This window comes from Colletotrichum aenigma (genome assembly GCF_013390185.1).
Source record: "Colletotrichum aenigma strain Cg56 chromosome Unknown KSG_Cg56_contig01, whole genome shotgun sequence".
NCBI classification, from domain to species: domain Eukaryota; kingdom Fungi; phylum Ascomycota; class Sordariomycetes; order Glomerellales; family Glomerellaceae; genus Colletotrichum; species Colletotrichum aenigma.
The window spans coordinates 5,258,524-5,275,081 of record NW_023500907.1 but is presented as its reverse complement, the minus strand read 5'-3'; the positions used below and the strand labels follow the sequence as shown (position 1 = coordinate 5,275,081).

The window sequence follows — 16,558 nt, the reverse complement described above, 5'->3', positions numbered from 1 at the left end:
TCAACGAGCAGACAAGTTCAATAGAATTTGTTTTGATGTTTGATGTCTCAAACGAGTGACTCTAGTTTGAGAGAAAATGAGCTCCAAGGGAAGCCGTTCTTAGAGAATGGGAAACCCAAAATCTACCTCAGATCTGGAATTGGCAATGAAAAAGTACCAGAGCGAACTGTCTGAACAGAAACGCATTAACACCTTAAGACTTCGACTTTTCCAACCAGATCGTAGACTCGATGCCCGTGGAGCCCAACGGGCGCTTCGCATCACCACCAGGGGCATCGCCCTTGACGGCAAGAATAAGATCGGAGAAGCCAACTCCCCTCTCCTGCATGCGCTTGACGTCTTTCTCAGTCTCAGCAGCGCGAACTACCACCGCGGATCGGGAAGACCCCTGCGGCACGCCGATGTCGAAGGTGTACGAGCTCTGTCCGGCGGCAGGCTCGGACTTGGTGCCGAGAATCTTGGAGTAGACATGAGCGTACTCGGTCAGCAGGTGCTTGGGCACGAGGATCTCGCAGGCCGCAATGCCAGTGGCACCACAAGGGTGTGTTGTCTTCTTCTCGTCCTCACTTGGAACCCTTCCTGCTCGCGGGGTGACGTCGTGGCAGAAGAACGGGACGTCGATTCTGCCGTCGGCGAAGAGCTCTTGGCCGGGCGTCTTGTCGCCTTGGGAGAACTCCGGCCGCGTGACCTTCCAGCTGATCTCCACACCGTCAGCCTTCTTGCGTGAGCCCGCAATCGGTTTGCCGAATTTGACGCCAAGGCCGGCGTCTTTCTCGGGCCCCTCGGACAATCGTCCGTTGACCGTCCCCACCGATTGTTCTGCGGAGTGGGTTGTATCGGTGATGGCGAAGTCGATCAGCCCCGGGGATTTAGGGCCCCAGAATCTCATCGGCAACTTCTCATTATCCAGAGCCGGTGGCTTATCGTACCAGTTGAAGAACTCAAGGTAGGTGCCATCGGCGAAGATGACCAATTTGTTGCGAGATGGTTGGCCATCGTGGTAGCCCCCAGGGGTGACGGTGAAGTTGTCGGTAACCCAGGCGGGAAGGTTGTCAAAGAAGGGAGTATCGACTAGAAGGACGATATGGTCTTGTTGCGTGGAAGTCATGGTGCTGGGTTTTGGTTGTAGTTGATTGCGGAGGTTGCATATCCCCTCACTTGTGCTTTCAAAAGTGGTTAGGGACCATGCATGACATGTGGGGTAGATGATCTACCACCCCCCTTGGCCAGTTATATACTAAATTGAGACGTATAGGTAAACTACTATGTGAGAAGACCTTCAATACTTGATTGGGAAGTTGTGATGGCTTCACTTTCCTCACTAAGGTACATAACCAAGTGGCGTAGTACTGTACATGTACAATGCTTGCTAATGTCGATTGAGTGAATTGAGACTAGGCTGTACCCACGAGAGGATCAAGCTGCGTCTCTCTTCAGATCAACATCAGTCACGTCGTCGAGAACGGCCTGATTTTGAAGCTTTGCTTGCAGTCTGGCAAGCTTGTGTCTCCTCGTATCTCTTTCCGTTTGACGCGTAACCCACCAGGTATAGCCATTTGTCAACCCGCAAAGACTTACAAGTCCCATGGCAAGCCCAAATGGCAGCTGATACCGCGGTTCATAGACATCTTGGAACATCTGCGGCCCAATAGCGTCACCGATCTGTCCGTAACTGTTCACGAAACCGATAGCAAATGCAGAACCCGTTGCTCCATTCACAGTTTGAGAACGCCACGACCACATCATACTGTCCCAACACAGAGTGAGCAAGATGATCTTATAGGTTGAGTGGCAGACGACCGCTAGAGAGCGTCGCTCGCAATGGGAGTGGAGAAGTTTACTTACGGAAACCAGGCGATAGAGAATGCATTCCCGATAATCATGGCAATGTAGACACCGATGTCGTGAGGATAGGCAACCAGAACGGAATAGCAAGCCACAGTGATGACGCAACTGAAAATCGGAAATAGAGGGACCGGAATTCTTGCTTTGTTGGACGCCCATCCGGAGCCCAGAAGGAGAGCAATCGTGACGACTGACATGGGTATATTGAGAATCTGGGCAGTAGTAATACCACTGTTTTTCCACGGTTAGTATCGAGAGCGCAAGTTGAGTGCAAGTTGAGTTAGTTGTCTCACCTAAAACCCATGTTGGAAATGATGGTTGGCTGGTAGAATTTGACGCCGCTGCTACCGGTGGTCATTAGAGCCCAGCTGAGCGTAAAAAGCCACAGCCTCTTGTCGCGGAGCGTTATGAGAATCTCCTTGGAGACGAAATTCCTTTCGACAGCCCTTGGAGATTTTTGAGGTAGTCGTGCTTGTAGGAAAGCCTTTTCTGTCGGTGACAACCATTTGGTTGTCGCAGGAACTTTGTTCAAGTCAGTCCAAAACAACGCAGTGGTGGTTTGGTTGCAGGTGATGCCAATCACCGCTCAACATACAATCAGGCAGGAAGAACCAGACCACAAACGCAAGCACGATGGTCAGAGCTCCCTGTACTATGAATAGCCTGTCAAATTGAAGTCAGCAGATTGAGCAAGTGAACCTTGTTGCAGAATGATTTCCTACCACTGCCAACCAGAAATGTTGTAAGCTCCCGAGACGAGGTGGAAAGCGTATGCAAGAATTCCTCCTATTATACCTGCGACATTTCCGACAGTAACTTTCGATAATTAGCGCTGGAAATACAAGGGGAAAGGGTGAGGCTAACAGATTCAGACGAGCCTCACGGCTATCTCATCAGGACGATACCAGTAGGTGAGCTGGAGGATGATAGCGGGAAACATCCCCGCCTCTGCCTAGAACATACTTAGACATGAATGCAAGCATTTCAGTTTTGTTATCTCTCAGAGCTTACCAGTCCAAGTAAGAAACGCACGGTGTAGAGTCCTGCCAGGTTGGTTACTGCGGAGGTGTAAGCCGTGATAAGGCCCCTGACAATCAGAGATCATACCGTCAGCTTCGCCAGACAACAAAATGTTGCTGTTCGTTTACAACTACTCACCAGGTTATCATAATTCTTGACTGCCACCGGGAAGGACTGATTCTTTTCAAGACCAAGTTTGACGGAATCTCTGCTAAAATGTAAGGGACCTATCTCGCCAACGTCAGCTTAAGTCGACACCCGCCCTTCTTTCGGGGACGTTACTGACGGTATATAGGATGCTAATCATGCCGAACTGGTCGGAGGTGATTCCAAGTTGTGTCAGTATGTTTTCATTCGTTCCCTTATTCATAATGCGAGCATTGGAGGCCTATGCAAAACTTCCAAGTCAGAAAAAACCAATCATGTTGTGAGTTGACCAAAGAAACGCTGCGTACTGACATTGTTTTCATCAATCTTCTTCATCAAATACAGCATTGACAGAAGAGGTAGCAATCGCCAGTCGACTTTGCGGATCAACTTCCGCTCCTCTGCCGCAGTCAGTGCTGTCAGAGCAGTCTCTCGGCTGATTTCCTCATCCGCTCCGAAGGCATTCGAGACTTCCTCTCCACGGATGGCTGTTCTGAATTTGAGATGGAAAGACGGTGGCTCATCCACCGACAGCGCCGAGATTTCCTGAGTTCGCGACATGACGAAGCCTGAGTGGTCATCCCCCTCGACTACAGCAGATATGAGGAATGGCGAAGGTGGAGCTTATGCGTAAGGAGAGGTAGCGATGGATCATGGCAATGCCTGTGATGAAGAAACCTCATACATGATGAGGTTAGCCGCATATAAACAGGAAGAATAGCATGCAATTGCCATCAAGACAGTTGAGTATCGATAGGCTGTAGCTAGTCACGCCATCATGAAGAAGAAGCACGCGCTCAGTACCTTTATTGAATGATCGCGTTGAGAATCCTAGAGTCAGAGTTTTCAAGAGGGGACTGGCTTGAACGTTCGTGAACTTATCCAGTGGGCTGCATCACGGTGCTGCATTGGAAAGGCGTCGCACGGTTTGTGGGGGGTCATCCGCCATGCAGCTCTTCCATGTCAGTTACCAAGCCGCGACAAACATCGAATCCGTTCGGATTCAGCTCTTTGTAACGGAGCTTCAAATTGACGGATTGCCAGGCCCGTAGCAGAGGGCCCATCTTTATCGACACCTTTTGCGAATGATGTTTACTGCGTCGCGATGTCCATGCGTGCTCTAAGGAATCCATCCAACGGCATCCGCAGACAACCTGCAGGGCGAATAACGTTTGATTCATTCATCCTTACTATCTTGTAGATAAAAGCAGCTGCGCTACGCTGACCCTGGCCATGTCAGGAAATTACTGGCAAGTAGGATGGCTGTAGACCTTAGAAAGTCTGGGCACATTGCCATAGGTGGGTGATGTGAGAGGTTAACACCGAAATTCTTAGGGTTTCTGCAAGTTCAAGTATATCTAGGACGACTGGCTGCAAAGAAAAAGAAGGACGAGAAACACGCATGGAAGACAACACATAGTAGTAGGGGTAGTGCACAGCATGGAGAAAACGAACTTTAACGTCGGAATCTTAGATGCGAGCAACGCCAAATCTCACGATCGCCGCCAAGTCTTCCTTATGTTCTTCAGTACCACTGTCGGGAAAACATCCCCTTGTTACGAGAATTGCTTGGGGCCAGTAAACCCGCTTCTTTTTATATCCATCTTTCAAAGATACGCTATCTTCTCTTGTAAAGACTATCAAAGGATATGCAGGTCTGTACAACCCTGTACCAACCATATGCTTGGCATATCCACAACCAACCATATCTTGTTTCTACGTTAACATGGAATGTAGCCCTGCTCTACTGCCCCATACTTCTCCTCTTGCGCCAGAGATACCATCAAGCACGCCAGAGCCCCATGGCCGTTAGGGCTGTCTGCATGATCAGGCAAGTCCATTTGGTAGCTAGTGGTCAAAACTACAAATGACGCAGCGAAACAAGCATGTCAAAGGCGGTGCTTCTGATTCATTATTTGACTGGAATCCTACGACAATTGATCGGGATACTATCGAACATTCAACACAACTCAGTGAGAAGACGAAATGACGAGACACAGTGAGAAGAGCGATCTTGAGGACCTTCTGACGACGGCAGAGATCCAAGACATAACAGAGAGAAAGATGCTGTCTTCTGCTTGGGACTACTTCGCGAGGGCTGCGGACGAGGAGAGGGCATTGGAAAGGAACAGCAGTGCTTTCAACCGGTAGGGTTATATTAGTCGATGGAGATCATGGAAGAAACTGACCTGTCAGACTATTCGTCATTCCACGTGTATTGAGAGACGTGAGCAATGTGAACACCGACACAGCTTTACTTGGTCGTACATACTCTATGCCCGAGGGGGTAGCACCAACAGCGAGACAAAAACTAGCTGGTGGTAACGGGGGAATAGACACCTCAAGAGTAACGGCCAAGATGAATCTGAATATGACTCTGTCGGCCGGCCCGTCTACACCAATAGAGAATGTAGCTAATGCTCGAGAGAAGTTGTAAAGGTCTCCGCCACTTTGGGTGCAAGTATATCTTCAGACCGACGTAAGCAAGAGCGTACAATGGATCAAACGTGCCGAGGGTAAGTTGATTCTTGTTCCCTGTCACGTCCGCTCCTGAGAACTAAGCCGTTACTCACAAAAACAGCCGCTGGCTGTACTGCTCTTGTTCTCACCGTGGATACTCCTATACTCGGCAGCAGATTGTCTGAGCGCCGCAGCCTTCTCGCCGAAAAGCAGCTGAGAACGAAGCCCATAGCTAGTGCAGCTACCGTGAATCGCATCCTAATGGACGCCCGAACCAAGCAAGAGGCCAAGGATATCGCCGATTCCGCCGGCGGCGCTCTGATTAACTCAGCCCTGATATGGGAGACCACGATACCGTTCCTTCGTTCTGTGTCGTCTATGAAGATAATTGTTAAAGGCATCATGTCACCTGAGGATGCGAGGCTTGTAGTTGACTACGGGGTTGATGGCATCGTGGTTTACAACCACGGGGGGAGACAGCTGGACTGCGTGCCTGCCACTCTGGAGCTGTTGCTGTAGATTGTGGAGGTCGTCGCGGGCAAGATACCTGCGATTCTTGACGGTGGGGTAAGGCGGGGAAGTGATGTATTTAAGGCGATAACCTTGGGCGTAGACTTCGTGCTTGTTGGTCGTCCAGTGCTTCGGGGACTGGCTTACGATGGAGAAAACGGTGTTTCTGCAGTGTTGAACATCTTGGAGAGAGAGCTGAGCCAGACGATGGCACTAGCAGGAGTAAGCTCCATTTTCAGAAATTGGCCGATCGTATCTCGGGGTGACGAGGGAAGATGACTTCGGGATCAAACGTCTATAGACATATGCCGTCGGATTTGTCTTGCTTAGGCTGTGTTGTCCACCGCAATATCACCACGGCCCAGAGTCTGAAGGTCTACTCCCCACACCAGATTACGCTATTGATGCAAAAGTCTCGTGCTGAGCAACATCGCTACATATCCTCGAATGTTTGAAGATGATAATAGCAGTAAACGACACCGATACAACTGTTGTCTCCTTCAGCATTAACAACGCTCATCTCAGCCCTGAATCCCGAAAAATCATGATCAAACCATCGCGGCATCCGACTTTCTATTGACTGATTGTGGGCTCGACGGTAGACGGCTAGGCACCGGAGTGAATGTATGGTGCCCATAGAATCGGATCTCGGCCAGAGCGGACCTCTTGCGTAGCATAACGTAATGCTTCCGCGATGACTCGATTCGTAGCATTCCTCCGTCCATCTTGTGCCAAATACTCGTAAAAGAGTTTTGCTACCTGAATGCAAGTCTCATCGTCGGCCGACCAAAGGGAGCCTATTACGTGCCCAAATCCAGCCACCTGGAAGGCACTAACAATATGAAGGGCTTCGTCGGCGAACTGCCCATCCTTGACTTCTGCCGTTGAGCATGCCGAGAGATAAGCAATGCGCGCCTTCTCAAGGGTTCGCTTTTCTGAAATTGCTTGGACAGTAAGTTTATCCAAGGATGGCCCTTCTAAGGTAGTTATTTGCAGAAGCAGGTGGCTGTCCGAAGGGTTTGCGCGATCTGAAGATCCGTGGCACGCAAAGTGAACGATATCTGACTGTCTCATCCTGTCCATTACCTCTTTCGCCGATGGTTTTTCCAGACACTCAACTTTGAAAACATCTCCAAGAGCTTGCTTAATAGCAATATTTTCTTTAATAACCCCAGAGAGTGATTTCTGGCCAGGCGTCTCAGGCATCGCAACGACTAGAACCGAAGCCTTCGCGTGCTTGTCGCTATCCCTCGCTGCACAGGATCTCGCATACACAAGCGACTTTATTGTCGGAGTGTAGGAGGGAATTGTTAGACTTAGCGTATCTTCTCGAGATCCATCCGAATAAAGGCCGGCAGCGTGGAACGGAAACGAGCTGGCGACGCCTGTGCCAATCCACCACACCCGAGGAGGTTCCGCAGAAAGAGCGATATCAAGCTCCGTGAAGATCGGCCTCACGCAAACTCTCCATAGCCAAGACAAGAACTCGATGCTGTATCTTGCCGTGACGTCTCTTTCGCTTTTGATGTCTCGAACATGTTTCTCGCCATATCCATCCTTTGATCTGGACATTCCGAAGGCGCCAGCCAAGACCGAAACCTGTGATGGAGTGATCTCTGGTAAGTTGATCGCTTTGCAACCGGACCTGGAAACAATGATAGCATCACTGCTAATGCTTGTGACGTTTACAATGATAATCGGTCCTTCGGTGGCACACTGAAGCAGTTCGTCCAGCGTTGGCTCTAGGAGAAACCTTTCGTGGCCAGGATGACGACGAATCCGATCCAGGCAGTCCTCCAATTGGCGATGTGCTTCCGTGCGCTCGTGAATTAAGTGGTCGCGGGCTCTAGGCTCTACAACATCATCGATGGGTTGGGATGCCAAAAGCCGTAATCGCTCAAATTCGTTCGCCAAATCAGGCTGATCCTTCTTTAAGGCGGAGGCATCGCTACGGTTGTCGATCAAGTAACCGAGGATGAGGCCCCGTCCGAATTCTACTTGTTGAAGGGCTTGACTTACACGGCCCGTCCTTGCAAAAAGAGAACACGCGTCGGACGCAAGTCCTGCGGTCTGCAAAACTGCGTGCTGCTGATCTTGCCGGTCCAAAGAGCGGTCACAAACAGAGGGAAGAAGCTTCACTGCGTCCTGGGCCAATTCGCAAGCCCGCTCCCACATCGGCAAGTCTAGTAAAATCCGAATAGCCCATCGAGCCGCTTGCACCCGCACAACAGGTATTGCGGTAGGACATTTTGTCGATTCTTCGAAAAGGCTGAGAGCGGAGTCGCGATCTTCGATGTTTCCTGTCTGCTCGTAGCTGCAGAACAGTACATCCCCGAGGTTGCTTAGATATTTAGCCAAATCAGGATGGTTCTTGGGTGTCTCATCAACAGCACTCTTTGCAGTCCGCCATGCATCGTCAAGAATATCCATGTCATTTGTCTTTTCGTATTGGCGGAATAAGAAAAGCCCGAGGTTGCTTAGTAGTCGTGCCCGGTTGGAGTGGCCGTTGGGTGTTATTTGGACCGCTTTCCTCATGCTTGATATTGCAGTCTTGAGGTCGTCCATGTTTCTCGTGTCCTCGTATTGGCTTGAAAGCATGTTTCCACGGCTATTTAGACATGTTGCGAGGTGAGGATTGCTCTCAGGTGTATTAGAGATTGCTTGCGTCGTATTCAGCAGTGCGGCCTTAAGGTCATTCATGGCCCCTGTTCGTTGATATCGGCGGAATAACTTATCGCCAAGGCTGTTCTTCCACAACGATATATCGGGATGGTCGTTGGGCGTAATGGAGACCGCTTGAGCTGTATGTAGTATTGCAGCTTCAAGGTTGCCTCTGTTCCCTGTCCGATCGTATCGGTTCAACAACAACCCCCCAAGGCTGTTAAGATATGATGGTCGTCCGTAATGGCCCTCAGGTGTGACAGAGACTGCTTGCTCTACCATCGATATTGCAGAGTTCAGGTCGTCGAGGCTTCCTATCCGCTCGTAGCGACGCAATAGTCTCAGTCCAAGGTTGTGTAGCCGCTTCGTAAGGTCGGGATCATTCTTGGGCGTAGCAGAGACTGCTTGCTCTGCATAAGACACTGCAGTTTCGAGATAGCTCAAGTTTCCGGTCTCCTCATACAAGCTAGAGCATATAGACCCGGTGTTGTTTAATAAACCCAGTAGAACGGGATCATTCTGAGGCGTCAAAGAGACGGCAAGACTCATATTTGACAACGCAGCCTCGAGGTCGTCCGTGTTCCCTGTTAACTTGTATCGGCTGAACAGCATTCCCCCAAAACCATTTAGCCAGCCTGCTCGATTTTGATCGTTTCCATTCGATGTGGGCGTTGGTTGCGCTTCCTTCGTACCCGCTATCGCGACGTTAAGGTCATCCACATCTCCTGTCCGCACATATCGGCGGAATAGCATGTGCCCAAGATCATCCAGCCATGGTAATCGTTCGGGGTCGTGATTGGCCTTGGTAGATATTGATTCTGCTCTTTTTGCATTCGATATTGCATTTTCAAGGTCGTCCAAGCTTTCCGTCTCCTCGTGTCGGCATAGGAACATGTTTACAAGGTCATCTAGCCAACTTGCTAGGTTGGGATCAACCTGAGGTACCGCGGAAACCTCTTGTGTTGCAGTCGATATTGCCTCGTCAAGTGTGTCCAAGTCTCTCGTCTCACAGTATAGATGAAAGAGCATATTCCCAAGGTTTATTTTGCTTGGCCGCCTTAACAGGATTCGATCGGTCCCGGGTGAAGGGATCTCCGGGCTGTCTCGCCCGTCGTACGTCTGCTCCTCATCTTCGGTCATGATGAAGGTGCCGGACTTTGAGTTCTCCTAGAGTCTTTCACGTCTTGAAGAGTTTTGTCGTTGGTGGCTAGTCTTGCTCAGCGCTGTCCGATGGAGACTTCGAAACATGCAGAGAGGGCCCGTCGAGGGTAAGCAAGTTTACTCGATGACGGACCGCTAATCTATGGGAGCTTTAGAATCAATTCAGTTTCACTTGAGTAAGAAAACTCTTACCTTGACATGATTTATCACTTTGCTATACCTTGCCTCGGTCGGCGTCTCACTTCGCCAGTGACCTTCCCTCGTTGCGGAACTTCCAGAACACTCAGCGGTCGTTGTCTTGCAAAGATGTATGGTTTGTCTTACAACTCAAGGAATCTAATTGATGAACCGTCACGGTCATTCGGAGAATGTTGAAGAGTTCACGCAGAGTTCACTCTCCAGAGAGGAAGACCGAGTGTTCTTAGTACGTAGGGGGTAATCATGAATATGACGTGGCTGAAATGTGTTTGACACAACCCACTTACGAGCTCCCACATGGAGTGCCTGCATGGTACACGCTGTCAGTCACAGTCACGTTGTGTAAACTGCTCCACCCAGTGATGTACAAACCTGGCAAACTGCCATGCAAGAGATGAGCCTCCCCTGCCACGAGAACTTTTCACTGCTCGGCAGACTTCGCAGAAACTACAACTTTGGGCACCGAGGCCTTGCTTCAAAACCATAGTATGGCACACAGACCGCGGTACATTCCAAATATTCCGCAATGGCATTCAACGATGGGCAATCATCGCCATGGAATGTAATGGTAAGGCTGTCGCGTGCTCCCCAGGAACATCTGCTGACCGCAACAGTTATGTGCATGCGTTGGCCCCTCAAACGCCAACGCAGCTCCAGGGGTATATGCAGGTTCAATCACATATCCTGCATCATTTAGGCAGCAGGAATTCCGCGCCGTTCTCATAGCACCACGTGCGGGTGAAGAAGGGCAGAGTGCGGTTGGCATGCGGGTGGTCCGGTAATCACAAAGCTGCCAAGACCAGAAAACGGCTTCCAGTGTGTGTTTGTACGAACAACGTCAATCGAGGAGCTGATAAATCGGTGAAACTTGCCGCGAGCCTGATTGATGCTTCTAAGCTTCCAGGTCAAAGCAGATTAACGTTTGCATGCAGGCAATGGTATGTGTGTAGTTGATTCCCGAGCACATGGATCATGACCCCATTGTGTACCAGTATCATTTTCCACAGAGTCTTCAATTTAGTAGCGATGACTTCAACTAAACGCGCCCTTTTGATCGCCAGCCCCTTTTCAGGCCTCCGCGGCCCGATCAACGACGTCAAGATCATGGACAAGGCACCCTCCTCCGTACTCAAAACAGTGCAGATGCATAGCACCAATAAACCATTACAAAGTCAAAGGCAAGTTGATTTATTTAGAAACATCCTAGAACCTGAAACTTTATTTGTCAACTTCCAAATGTATCCCAAGCTTGGCATAGCAGAGCGGGCCGATGAAAATTGGATACGCAGTCCACACTCTGCTTAGAACATTTTCCTTCCTGGAGATAATTTGAAGCCCTCGAGTGATCAGCCGCGTGTTTCTACGAGATCAGCGGGCTTCTCGTTCTTGACTTTGAGTGTCAGCCCTGCTTGCTGCTCACCTGGGTGTTGTGGCCACCCTGAAAGTGTCCTGCCGTGGTTTCTCAGAGATGCTGCGCTCTGGTCAGTACATTGCATCTGAGTTGCAAAGTCTTCATACCTGGAACATGTCCCATTTCGGCAGCAGATTGCTACCCAAGTTGGTGACGCCGCAAACGGGATCGAGGGCCCTGGAAAGTACCGTAAGGCCTCCGCCGCGGTGGTATCGAGAAGACATAAGCTGCAAGCAGCCCCACAGGTCGCAGGCAGCCTTGGAACCGTCGTCTCCCTTGTTGAACTTGTCAAGCAGAGCCCAAGTGCACGACTGCCAGGCATTCGCTTCGTCTTCGGTCACCGGCTTCTGCGCAACAGCAACAGCTGCGAGTAGAGTGGTGAGTGACAGAATAGAGATCTTCATTGTCGACTTTCTGGAGTGTGGTCAGCAATGGTGATGTTGGATGTTAGGAAAGGAACGAACGGCGGTACAGATTCAAGTATCAAGCTTTATTGGAGTATAATGTTTGGTGTGGAGTGCTTGAGATTTCGAAGTGATGACTTTGTCTCTTGCTTTTATCCTTTTCTCCTCCCAAGCCTGAGCTTGTTTCATTCGGCAGCAACCAAAAATTTTCATCGACCGACCTCAGAACCTGACACCACAATGCCGATACAATCAGACCATGATATAATAGACTTTTACGCATAGGCGGGGTTCAATGTTGCGTCACTTGCGAGGAGCCGCAGGCTTGTGTCTCGTCGGCCAGCAGATCAACGTAGCACCTATGTTACAACCATCGCGATCGATGCTTTAGAGATGCGGGTTCCGGTGCCAATTAACAGGAATGTCTCTATTAGGCGCGGTAGTATTAATCCGTGAGGCGAGAGTCACTATAGACAGCTGTTGTCGATTCACGGAAACGGGAGGCGCGTACTCCATCGCATCTCATACCGGCACGGAAGATAGGCGGGTCCAGAACAGCAGCTCAACATTGTTCTGCAGTCATCACAACATGAGCCTCACGCACTACGTGCTAAAAACATTACACCAGTTAACCAACACCGTGATTCCACTTCCTGATTGGATCCATGTTCAGACCGCCCTCGGCCGCCTGCCACACCGGCAACAGGCCGAGGTTCATAGGCTCAGAGTCTGCTTCAACCGAGTCTGCTTCAACCCGATGAAGGGCTGATCTTTCGCTTGGAACGAGTTTTAACACGTCAACGAGAGTTCAGTTCGGCTGTCGGCCTTTGTGCTCAGGCGGCCTGGAGGCCGCGTTGAACCAAAGTGCGTGACTTCCGTATGTGAAGACTTTGGCACAACATTAGCTCCCGAGCGGCAACAAAAATGATGGCTCGGAGAAGGTAATTGGGTTGATTGATTGGGTATGGCACGTTCATCAGCCGCCTTGTATTGCTTGTAGTTTGACCGAATGACGCGTTGCACTTAGATGAATCATCATAACAACAAAGTGACTGGCAGAAGACCACTTTACACCTGAGTATAAAGGCATAGTAAGGAAATGAAACTCTCTGTTCGTTCAAGATTCAGTCAGCATCATTCATCGACAACTTATTCTGTTACACTCATCGTTCATCGTATCTTTATTACACCACCGCTCAGCGCTTTTGCAAAGATGCGCCTGGCTATTCTAGCGCCTCCTTGGCTTCTCTTCAGCTGCTGTCTAGCCAAGCAGTCCGCTCAGATCTTAGGCAGTCCATTCTCCCTGGGATCCTCCGGATCAGCCATTCAGCATAATCTGGACAGCATCATACCTGCCACCGATCCCAACTCAGGCCGCGTCAAGTGCTGTCCTATCGGTACTGATTTCGACGGCAAGAGCTGTATCATCACCGGGCCCTCATGTCCTCCGGGAACGTACCGCAAGGGCAAGCACTGCCTTCACAACGCTCCTCCGGAATGCGGCAACGGCTACGAGTACAGCGACGGCCAGTGCACCTCTCGGAAGCCGCCTGCCTGTGATCACGGCACTGTTTTTGTTGGCAAGCACTGTGTTCATGAGCGTGCCCCCACCTGTGGCGAGGGGTTTCAGCTTCGTGGTGCCATCTGCGAGTCCCTCAAGAAGTCTCAGTGTCTTGAGGGCGATGTCGTTCATGGAGCCAGCTGCGTGACGCCCGAAGGCCCGTCTTGTCCTAACGGATCCAAAGTCGAAGGCGCTTCGTGTATCTCCAAGAAGGACCCTCAATGTCCACCGGGAGCCCGCTACGTGTCCTCGAGCCGGCAATGTATGTCAGAGAAGTCCCCTCAATGCCCTGATGGGGCAACTCTTGAGTTCGGCCAATGCACCTCTTCCGAGGGGCCAAAGGTATGCCCATCCGTATGAACGAGTGGCGAAGATAGGGAAACGTGTGCTGATCAACACCTACAGTGCCAAGGCGACTCGACCTTTGATCCTGAACGTGGATCCTGAACGTGGATCCTGAACGTGGATCCTGCACAGTGAGCAGCAAGCCCCAATGCCCTGGCGAGACAACCCTTCAAGGACAATCATGTGTGGACGTTAGCGAAGCCAAGTAAGTACTTCTATTCAGTATCATTCAAACCGATGGGAATGAATATTAGCCAGAGAGCTGACTCAACCACACTGCAATTAGATGCCCCCCTGGAACAAAGATCTCTACAGACAGAGCATCGGGAATTTCTCGCTGCTGTCCAGACGGGACGACTGTCTCAGGAGATACTTGCAAGTCCACGACGGCCACTGAGGATTGCCCATCCGGTACAACATACAAAGATGGAGAGTGCATTAAGTATTCCAACCGTCAACCTTCGTGTCCGAGCGGCTGGATGCTAGAAGCAGATCAGTGCGTGAAGCGAGGAGTTCCGAATTGCCCCAACAACACCTATCCGGATGGTGATACCTGTGTATCCACCTTGGAAGCGCCCGGCTGCCCCGAGGGATACCTGTACCACGACTCAAAATGTATTCTCCGATCAAGTCCCACATGCTCCGGGAAGACGATCCTCGAGGGCGACAAATGCGTCAGCTACGCTAAGCCAACGTGCGACGGTACGTCTGCGGAGTGGGATGGAAAGCGGTGCAACCTCAACCGGAGACCAGAGTGTGCGCGAGGAATTCTTCATGATGGTGCCTGTGTCATCGGGAGCAAGCCCTCTTGTCCTGAAGGCACTGCTTTTGATGGCGTCGGATGTCTATCCATCAAGGACGCCCCGGTCTGCCCATCTGGCTCAGTGCTCAATCAGGAAGGGCAATGCGTCACGACTATTCAAGCCACTTGTACACCACCGGCAGTCTACCGAGACGGCCGTTGCATTCATGGCCAACCTGCATGCCAAGCTGGGTTCGTTCTCACAGATGACGGGTGCCGATCGGTGGATGGACCCAGCCGCCCAGACGGCAAGACCATGGTCAAAGGGACCTGCATCTCGATCGAGAAAGAAACATGCAAGCCCGGTTATGTTCTCAAGGATGGGCAGTGCGTGTCAGCGTTGCCGCCTAGCTGTGGAGAGAATCAAGTCTTCAACGGCACTGGCTGCATGGGAGTCACGCCCGACTGTCCTGAGAATACCTATTTCGAGAACGGCGAGTGTGTTTCGAGCAACGACCCCAAGTGCGATGCCAACTTCGTCTTTAATGGCAAGAGCTGTGTTGCTGTCAAGGAGCCTACCTGTACCGAGGGTCACGTCTACAACGCCGTCACCGGGGAGTGTTTCGCCAAAGCTGTACCGGAGTGCCAGGAGGACGAGATTCTCGAGGATGGACGCTGCAAGTTGGTGACTGCGCCGTGCGTCGAGTACAAGTCTTGCCTGGCTGGCGCACAAGGCCTTATTTCTGGTTCTGGTGGACCACGCAAACCAGCTGGTGACTCCGGGGACAAATTTCAGAAGCCTTTGACCGGGAAGCCTTCATCCAGCGAAGACGTCAAGAAGGGAGCACCAGACGGTACGCAGGCCAACATCCCTGTTGACGACCCAATCACCAATAACGAGACAGCCAAACGCGATACGCAGGCCGGCAAAGACAGCACCAATCTGGCAGACAAAGAGCAGCCAGACGTCTCTACATCGCCAGGTACAGAATCGAACTCCGGGAACACGGGCACAGTTCCGGACCCTAACGCCCAAGTACCCGATCCTGCCACGATAACCCAGGGCGGATCTGGCGGACTTGAGAACGGCGCCGGAGCGGACGGGCCCACAAAGCCTCAGTATCCCCCAAGTGACGAGGGCGAGGCTAGCTATGCTGGTCATGGATCTGGTTCAGGGGCATCTGGCATAGCTCAAGACGGTGCTGGACGTGAAAGAGGTGGCAAATGGGTCGAGTGTGCAGAAGAGATCCCCGATCGAAGAAAGTTCAGAAAGTGGATTGCGGACGACGATGCTGGTGTTCATGGACGCATTCCATCAGGCCAAGGTGGCACTGGTGATCTGCCTTCTGGTGGTCAATGGAAGCTTGATGTCGACATGGGAGGTCTTCCAGTTGGCCTGGGAGGCAACTTTCGAGCCGGCGGCGGTCAGGCGCAGCCAGATAGCCAACAAGTCCCAGCGGGAGAAGCCAGCCAGGGCTCACAGCTATGGGGGCCCGGCAAGATGAAAGGCGCCTTTGCGGACTGGCAGAAATCTGCAGATGGCGTCCAAAAGACAGCGGCAGATGTTGCGGGTGATTCTCAACTGGGAAGTGGCGGAACCGGACAGATTCCATCTGGAGGAAGTTGGCAATACAAAGGCGGCAGTGCTGGAGCTGGGTCATACGGCACCTGGAAGCCAACAGGACATGCCTCTAGCGAGTCTTACCACTCGAGGCTGAACAAAGGAAATTACGGTTCTTACCAAGGTGGAAGTAGAGTAGAGACAGGTTCTGGAGGCGGGTCAGCTGGAGATGCTTCTGGCGAGACTTACTATTCGAGGTTGAGGAAGGGAAGTTACGGGTCTTACAAAGGTTGAGGTAGGTATCCAAAAAGCTGACTGGAAATACCTCTGGTACCTCTCACTGGTCGAGGGCTATGAGGGTTGACTTGAGGGGTAAAATGTAGACATATGAGTTAGGGTACAGGCGTTGCAGGAGGCGGAGGCGGAGGTTCTCAGGTCATGAGAAAAACAAGAAGCGGAAGGTTCTCAATGCAAAGACGACAACGATAAGCCGGAGGCTCGAGGCAGAGATGTAGTCTTGCGACCACAGTAG

The 16,558-nt window shown here is 51.2% G+C and overlaps 6 protein-coding genes across 6 annotated transcripts; 2 read left to right on the top strand and 4 right to left on the bottom strand.

Annotated features, from left to right (window-relative positions):
- Positions 1 to 193: 193 nt before the first annotated feature.
- On the bottom strand, positions 194 to 1,108 carry CGCA056_v001391 (uncharacterized protein; the record flags this gene model as incomplete). Its single annotated transcript, XM_037316651.1, has 1 exon — positions 194 to 1,108. One exon carries the CDS (start codon positions 1,106 to 1,108, stop codon positions 194 to 196), a length of 915 nt encoding a protein of 304 aa, XP_037186011.1.
- Positions 1,109 to 1,416: 308 nt separating this feature from the next.
- On the bottom strand, positions 1,417 to 3,573 carry prlL-13 (MFS transporter prlL; the record flags this gene model as incomplete). Its single annotated transcript, XM_037316650.1, has 9 exons — positions 1,417 to 1,747; positions 1,846 to 2,076; positions 2,139 to 2,367; positions 2,441 to 2,508; positions 2,751 to 2,797; positions 2,857 to 2,932; positions 3,004 to 3,092; positions 3,152 to 3,253; positions 3,325 to 3,573. The coding sequence occupies 9 exons, from the start codon at positions 3,571 to 3,573 to the stop codon at positions 1,417 to 1,419; spliced, it is 1,422 nt and encodes a 473-aa protein (XP_037186010.1).
- Positions 3,574 to 4,998: 1,425 nt separating this feature from the next.
- haox (Hydroxyacid oxidase) lies at positions 4,999 to 5,991 on the top strand (the record flags this gene model as incomplete). The annotated part of the gene is made up of 4 exons (XM_037316649.1): positions 4,999 to 5,159; positions 5,209 to 5,391; positions 5,452 to 5,528; positions 5,594 to 5,991. 4 exons carry the CDS (start codon positions 4,999 to 5,001, stop codon positions 5,989 to 5,991), a joined length of 819 nt encoding a protein of 272 aa, XP_037184939.1.
- A 3,869-nt stretch (positions 5,992 to 9,860) lies between these two features.
- Positions 9,861 to 10,314, bottom strand: CGCA056_v001388 (uncharacterized protein; the record flags this gene model as incomplete). Its single annotated transcript, XM_037316648.1, has 4 exons — positions 9,861 to 9,944; positions 9,997 to 10,102; positions 10,204 to 10,224; positions 10,286 to 10,314. 4 exons carry the CDS (start codon positions 10,312 to 10,314, stop codon positions 9,861 to 9,863), a joined length of 240 nt encoding a protein of 79 aa, XP_037184940.1.
- A 1,200-nt stretch (positions 10,315 to 11,514) lies between these two features.
- On the bottom strand, positions 11,515 to 11,817 carry CGCA056_v001387 (uncharacterized protein; the record flags this gene model as incomplete). The annotated part of the gene is made up of 1 exon (XM_037316647.1): positions 11,515 to 11,817. The coding sequence occupies one exon, from the start codon at positions 11,815 to 11,817 to the stop codon at positions 11,515 to 11,517; it is 303 nt and encodes a 100-aa protein (XP_037184945.1).
- Positions 11,818 to 13,030: 1,213 nt separating this feature from the next.
- On the top strand, positions 13,031 to 13,825 carry CGCA056_v001386 (uncharacterized protein; the record flags this gene model as incomplete). The annotated part of the gene is made up of 2 exons (XM_037316646.1): positions 13,031 to 13,720; positions 13,784 to 13,825. 2 exons carry the CDS (start codon positions 13,031 to 13,033, stop codon positions 13,823 to 13,825), a joined length of 732 nt encoding a protein of 243 aa, XP_037184946.1.
- Positions 13,826 to 16,558: the final 2,733 nt, after the last annotated feature.